Here is a 7,256-nt window from a genome sequence, read left to right on the forward strand (position 1 = left end):
CTAATGCTATCCGTTATGAAGTAGAGTTTGCTAGACCCACCACACTATACTATGCTATGAACCTAGCCAGACAGATTGAGTTCAAAATCGCGGAGGAGGGACAACCAAGGAGTTTTGGAGCACCTCTATTAACTGGGAATCAACCCTCGACAGGAAGCAAAAACCGAGAGTCAGCAGGTGGTGGAGCCGGAACAGTGAAATCTAAAGTGCGGAACCCGGCTTTGAAACGGCTTACGGCTACAGAGATGGCAGAAAGGCGAGCAAAAGGATTATGCTTTAACTGTGATGAGATGTTCTCGATCGGCCATAAGTGTGTGAAACTGTTTGGTATCATGTTGGAGGATGAAGAAGATGTTACTTGGGATGATCGTGTTGTTTTTACCAACACGTACTCATGTTTTGAGCTTGCGGACAAGCTCAATGCAAAGGAAGGGAGTAATGTTATGAATCATACTTGATAGGTCTTTAAGTTAATAGATAATAAGTATTTTATATTCTAGGAAGTTATCTTGTTTTCGTTTTTAATTTTGGTAACTAGGATCTTTTATTATTTGAGTCGATTTTAGAAGTCTTTGTTTCCTGATTTGAGTCTTTTGTTTATCCCTATTTAAAGGGTAGTCATTCATGAAATAAGATATGCTGGAATTTGAAAACAATTAATAGAGTAATATTGTGTTAATAGCTTAGTTTAGTCTCCTGCAAACAGGAGGCTAGGTTACAGGGGAGTTCACGGCTTTTTCAGGCACTAGCACTGGTCCTGTCACGAGGTCTAGATCCCGGGTCATAACAATAAGCCATGGAAGTGTAGTCGTGTATGGAAACATGAGGAGTCTCTCGATTTGTTAAAAAGTGACAAGGTAATACACTAATACAACATAGTCACCATGAGTATTAGTTAGCTTTATCATCTATATAACAATGAATGCTTGTTGTAATTTTCTTTTTGATAGGGTACCCAAAGAATTCAAGGTCTTATCCTTGACATGACTCTATTGACAAAGGAGCTATTGTCTAGATCAAGTAGTGTGACAGAGCATAGCTTCCAAAATGATGATGTGAACACGAGTTTTAGAGCTGCTCAACCAATCCAGATTGTCTATGAGTTCTTTTTAAGAATTTTGTCGTTTTTTGCTCGGCTTCTACTAATGCTTTCGTCTTCTCATTGCAAAAAAGTCGAATTGAGAACAGATGCATTAAGAAAGATGGATAAGCGGCTCCAACTCAATAATGTAAAAATGGACGGATCCTACAAGAATTTTCCAAAAGGTTTAAGATGGTTGTGCATGCATGGATTCCATTTAACATTCATACCTTCAGACTTACCAATGAAAAAATTGGTTTCTCTTGACATGTCTTACAGTAATCTGACACAGCTTTGGAAGAAGCCGAAGGTATGAAACTAAAGCTTTTACTTCAATTTTTAGACTGTTAATATCTTGGTTATAATATTCTTGATGAGAGGATATCCAATGCAACAGCTTCTTAGGTCATTGAAGATTCTTAATCTGAGTTATTGCAATCTTGTTAGAGTTGAAGGCTTCTCTGCGCTACCTGCACTTGAGAGGTTGATTCTTAGAAGCTGTAAAAGCTTAGTTCATGTGTGTGAGTCAATTGGTGGATGTGATAGCCTTGTTATTCTTGACATTAGCAAATGCAGTAAGCTTAGTAATGTTCCAATTAGCATCAGCAAGTTAAAGAATGTTAGAAGTATATCATTAGAAGGTTGCTTAGGTGCTAGTGGATTTCTAATGTGGATGAAGGATATCGAGTCATATGCATCTTCCTCTTCTGTTGGAGAATTTTTACCAAAAAGTGGAAAATCATTTTTGCTACCTTCACTAGTAACCTTGTTGCTTAAGGGCAATAATTTATCTAATGAATCCTTTCCAAATGACTTCAGTTGCATCTATGATTCCCTGCCTGATTGTGTGAGAAGCCTTAGCAGACTTGAGTTACTTGATGTTGGAGAATGTTGGATGTTGAAGTCGGTATTGTGCCCTCCACCTACAATTAAATCTTTGTCTACCGGAAAGTGTTTGTCACTTATTAAAATAACATTCCCTCAAGAAATGTCAGCCCCACTACAAGTGTATTACAATTATTCGGAGTCATTGGCCGAAATTGAAGGCATAATAAAAATTGAAGCTATAGCACAAATTGATGAGAAGATATTATGTAGCTTGGGCTGGACAAATTTACAACATGTGAAAGATCAGAAGATGCGGATATGGGATTTATACAGATGGTTTCGGGGTGCAAAGAAACTCCCAGTTCAGGTACTCTTTCTTCTTCTCTGTTTCTATGGATCTCACAAACACACACACACACTAATATGCGTAAAATTCATACAATCTAATGTTTTAATTGCAGATGGTTTATGAATTTGAAATATTTACCACATGTTTTCCTGGGAAAGCAGTTCCAGATTGGTTGCCTCATAAAAACAAGGGTTCATCAATATCAATATCAATAGCCATGCCATCGTCTTCAATGAATAAAACAATACAAGGAATAAATATAAGCTTTGTGCATACACTTTCAGGCACAAAAAAGGAAAGTCATTTAAGGATGAAAGTACAGAACGTGACAACAAATCGCACCTGGACGTATTATGGTCAAATGTATGCTGTCGGAGAAACTGATGAAGATATAGTATGGTTAAGTCATTGGATGTTTGAGGACAATGAGATTAAAATTGGTGATGAAATTTGTGTTACAATATTAGAATATGTGGGAGTAATGGTAAGAGAGTGTGCAATCAGTCCAGTGTATAATACTGAAAAGGACAATAATGAAGAAGATCCTTTGAGTTATTACAAGTCGTGGAAACATATTATTGGTGGTGATCTGTCCGCTTTTCAATTACCCTCAGGAGATTACTTTCTAAACTGGTATAGTTTAATTTATCATCCCCGTAATTAAAAGACTCTTCGAGTATAAACTAATTTTCTAAAGGTACACAGTTAATTCTAAAATATTTTCCGTTTCCAAATTTTAATAGGTAAATTAATGAGATTAATTATTGCTCCTTAACATCGAACATTGATGAACCTGCAGTTCATGAGCGTTTGTATTAACTGTTGGGTTAATTCAGAAAATAAGATCCAGGGTATTTTCGGAAGTTTTTTTATTTAATAGTTTTTCTTCCAGTTTTTGTGTATGAGTAGGAATCTTTTAGACTTAGTATGAATAAGGTATGACATTTCTTTGTATTTAATTAAGAACCAAGTTTTTTCCAGCAATTAATACTTAGGCTCCAAGTATATTATCCTCTGTTTCCAGTTTCTTGTCCCCTGTTCATCCCTCTCATCTTTCTTTCCTGTTCTTCTGTTTCTTTGCCTTGGTGCACAAGGTGCAGGGGAGTAAATCTGCCCATGTCATTATATTTCTGGTATTGAATCAGCCCTTTTTAGGCAAGTCTCTCTCAACCTACTTGCAGCTTTTCTTTTGTTTTATAAAAGGTTTCGTTCCAAAAAAAGGACCTGTGTTTTCTATTGAGGACTAAATAGATTAATTAGCTGGAATAGAATAAATGAGGGACGTCTGCATTTCTTATTTCCAATTGTTAATAAAAAAAAGAGCCGATGCTTCTCTGGATTAGGGTTGAGGTATACATGAAAGCAGGATCACAAAATTACTCCTCAAAAGAACCAGAAAATTAATTACTCCTAATAGTTTAGATGCAGTAAAGAGAAAAGACAATTGGACACCACTGATATAGAACAAACATGCATATTTGGTGTAGGTGAAATGGCCCCAGTAGCTTGAATTGGGGTTACACCACCTGCAACAACAAATGACAATACTTATTATCATTCCTTATTTTTCTTTTCCCCTCTATGGATATGCTTATTATCAGGACCTGAGAAAGAAAAGAAAATTAGATACTACAGACAATAAAATGGACCTTAAGAATAAGATCCCCCTACCTTGGACATAGAAGGGCAATATGACTGGATTACACTTTTCAACCTCATAAAGATAATGTTATTTTTGAAAATAATCATAAGGGAACACCACTTGGCAACTTGGATTTATCATCAACAAATGATAAGCTGATAAATTGCTTTTTAATTTTTGGCGAATTTTGTTCATACATGTAAAATTACAGAAAATGACATCTTACATATTATATTATTATTGAATTTTTTTATAATATATTATTTTTTAACCATTTATAATAATACTATTTATAGAAGATTAATATTAAATAATATTCAGAAATATATTTTGCAACATTGAAAAGATATTTATACACGAGGGTATGATGATGATAGGATGGGGTCCAACAAGATTTAATTAAAAAGCAAAAAACAATCATATATATGAGATAAATTGAAAAATAAATTGTATTTATTTATCATTCTATCATTGCTTTCCAGAACATACATCCAAATGGGTCTAAACATTTTCTTCCCCAAGGCCCAAAGCCTTAATGATAATTGATATTCGGGTCACGGCCCCGAACTTGGAACGACTCGAAACATGGTTTTATACTTATAGTTTGGAAAACTTGCATGGAAGGGCCTTTTTACTCACGCCCTTACCACATATCACGTGCTAGGCATGTAAGGTTATTTTAGTCTTTTTTAAGTATAATAGGTACTATATTAATGATATTAGGTAAACCATAAGGACCATTTTATGTAATTTGTCTTAAAATATAAAAGGCATTCCATGTTATGTTTTCTGATGCAAATGGTCCTTGTGGTTTGCAAAACTTGTATGGAAGGTCCTTTTTACTCACGTCCTTAAGACATATCACATGCTAGGTATGTGAGGGTATTTCAGTCTTTTTAAGTATATCATGGACTGAATTCGTGATATTAGGTAAACCATAGGGACTATTTTTGTAATTTGTCTTAATATATAAGAAATGCAAGGTGAGCGTATTTTAGTCTTTTAGTCTTTTAGTCTTTTTAAGTATAGCAGAGACAAAATTCGTGATATTAGGTAAACCATAGAGACCATTTTTGTAATTTGTCTTTAAATATAAGAAATGCTAGAAAATACATGGAGGATGGAGACCTTCTCCCCCTTCCCCTCGTAACGAAAGCCTTAAGCCACTAGACTTGGTTTATATTTCCAAAAACTAATATATATTATGTAAAACAGTAAGAACATAAATAAAAAATAAATTACAAAAAATATATTTTTACATAAAACTTTTTTTAATTAAACAAAATATAATTTTATTGTATTGTTAAAAAAAAATTACAAACAATTTATATTTTCTTTTATGTATTTATTTTACATAAATTATTTTTTATGTATTTTAAAAATTGTTTTGGTATAATATGTTATTACGTTGCTATGATCCTAATACATATATTCACGTTTTCATAAAATAAAAATTGCTTTCTCGTAAAAAAAGTGTTTTTACGTATTTATTTTACATAAAATGTGTTTTTTTAATGTATTTAAAAATATATTTTCATGTAATATGTTATTACGTTGTTATAATCTTAAAATATACTTATATTAACGTCTTTAATTTTTTAAAGCAATACGACAAGTGCTTTTTTTTTTATGTAAAAGCAAAAATACGTTTCCGTATAATATGTTATTACGTTGTTATGATCATAAAATATACTTTTACGTTATATTAACTTCTTTAATTTATTTAAGGAAAATGTCAAGTATATGTAAATAAACCAAATATGTTAACATAACGTCAAAATACATTTTCGTGTAATATGTTATCACGTTGTTATAATCTTAAAATATAATTTTACGTTATGTTAACGACTTTAGTTGATTTAAAGCAAAACGACAAGTATACCTAAAATAAACTAAAAATGTTAACATAACGTAAAAGCATATTTTAAAATTGTAAGAACGTAATAACATATTATATAAAAACGTATTTTGCTTTTATATATAAAAAATACTTGCCTTTTTTGCTTTAAATCAACTAAAGATGCTAACATAACATACAAATGTTGACCTGATGAAGACAATCCTCCTAGTACACAACAAGGGAACACATCAAAGCAATGAAGAAGGAAACAGACAGTTAACACACACTTGTGTATTCTGATTAACTTAAAAAGAAACGGATTACAAAGGAAGCCATATAAGGCAAAACTAAAAAAGAAAACTGCTACTACAATACTAATACCTAGAAAAAAGGAAATGCAATTGGACAACTGCCCACTATCTAGACTAATTCAACTAAAAAAAAATACTAGACAAATTAAAATAAACATAAACTAAAGCAAGGATAATGGCAAGCATGTGAGCTACCTGCTTGAATTTAGATGTTGCACATTTAATATTCCATCTCAACATCAACTTCTACAATACCTATCATGTTGTTGAATTCACTAAGCTTTTCACTTGCTAGACTCTTAGTTAGGATATCTGCAACCTGCTCAGTTGTCTTGCTCAGTTGCCTTCAAATATTGCAAGTCTATTTCGCTTATTAAGACATTCTCTAATGAAGTGGTAGTGAACTTCATTATGCTTGGTACACGCATGAAAGGTAGGATTCTCAGCTAGTTTGATGGAGGACATATTGTCACATAAAAGTAGATTGATGTAATCAACTTCCTAGTTTAGATTCTTCAACAGTTGAACAAGGCAGATACACTCTTGAGCTGTCATGGCAGCAACTCTATATTATGCTTCCGTTGTGGATAAAGACACAGTAAGTTGATGCTTTTTAGTCCATGATATGATGTTGGACCCAAGCATGAATACATAACCAGCTGTTGAACTTCTTGTGTTCAAGTCACCAGCATAATCGGCATTGCAAAAAGCTATCAATTTGCAATATGGTTCCCTCATGAACTGAAGACTATAGTTGAGGATAGCTTTGATGTACCTTAATACTCTGCTTGGAACTCCAATATGAGGCTTTCCCGGATTCTGCATAAACCGGCTTAACACGCCAACTGCAAATGACATATCTGGTTGTGTCAAGGTGAGATAAATCAGGCTCCCCGCCATTTTTCTATATAGTGTTGCATATTCTATCTTACTTCCTGATTGTTCATACAGTTTAGCATTAGTATCCATGGGTGTCACTACAGCTTTACATTCTCACGTTCTGAACCTTTTCAACAAATCAATACAGTACTTCAGTTGATGCAAAACTATGCCTTCATCATCATAACTCAGTTCAAGTCCAAGGAAATGTCTCAGTCTTCCCAATTCCTTCATGTGGAAATGGGTGCTCGGATTTTTTTTGAGTTGACTGACCATATCCAAGTCACCTGTAATTATAAAAGACAAAATTGCAAAAATGGTCCCTG

At 33.3% G+C, this 7,256-nt stretch overlaps 1 protein-coding gene and 1 long non-coding RNA gene across 2 annotated transcripts; both read right to left on the reverse strand.

Annotated features, from left to right (window-relative positions):
* Positions 1 to 536: 536 nt before the first annotated feature.
* On the reverse strand, positions 537 to 3,930 carry LOC122195565 (uncharacterized). Its single transcript, XR_006185927.2, has 3 exons — positions 2,601 to 3,930; positions 1,324 to 2,485; positions 537 to 1,246 (listed from the first exon to the last, which is right to left on the reverse strand). It is a non-coding gene; the product is annotated as an uncharacterized LOC122195565 (long non-coding RNA).
* Positions 3,931 to 6,621: 2,691 nt separating this feature from the next.
* LOC111911831 (secreted RxLR effector protein 161-like) lies at positions 6,622 to 6,951 on the reverse strand. The gene has a single exon (XM_023907574.1). The coding sequence runs from the start codon at positions 6,949 to 6,951 to the stop codon at positions 6,622 to 6,624; it is 330 nt and encodes a 109-aa protein (XP_023763342.1).
* Between the last annotated feature and the right edge of the window lie 305 nt (positions 6,952 to 7,256).

The sequence above is a fragment of the Lactuca sativa genome, chromosome 8 (assembly GCF_002870075.4).
Source record: "Lactuca sativa cultivar Salinas chromosome 8, Lsat_Salinas_v11, whole genome shotgun sequence".
Classification (NCBI taxonomy): Eukaryota; Viridiplantae; Streptophyta; class Magnoliopsida; order Asterales; family Asteraceae; genus Lactuca; species Lactuca sativa.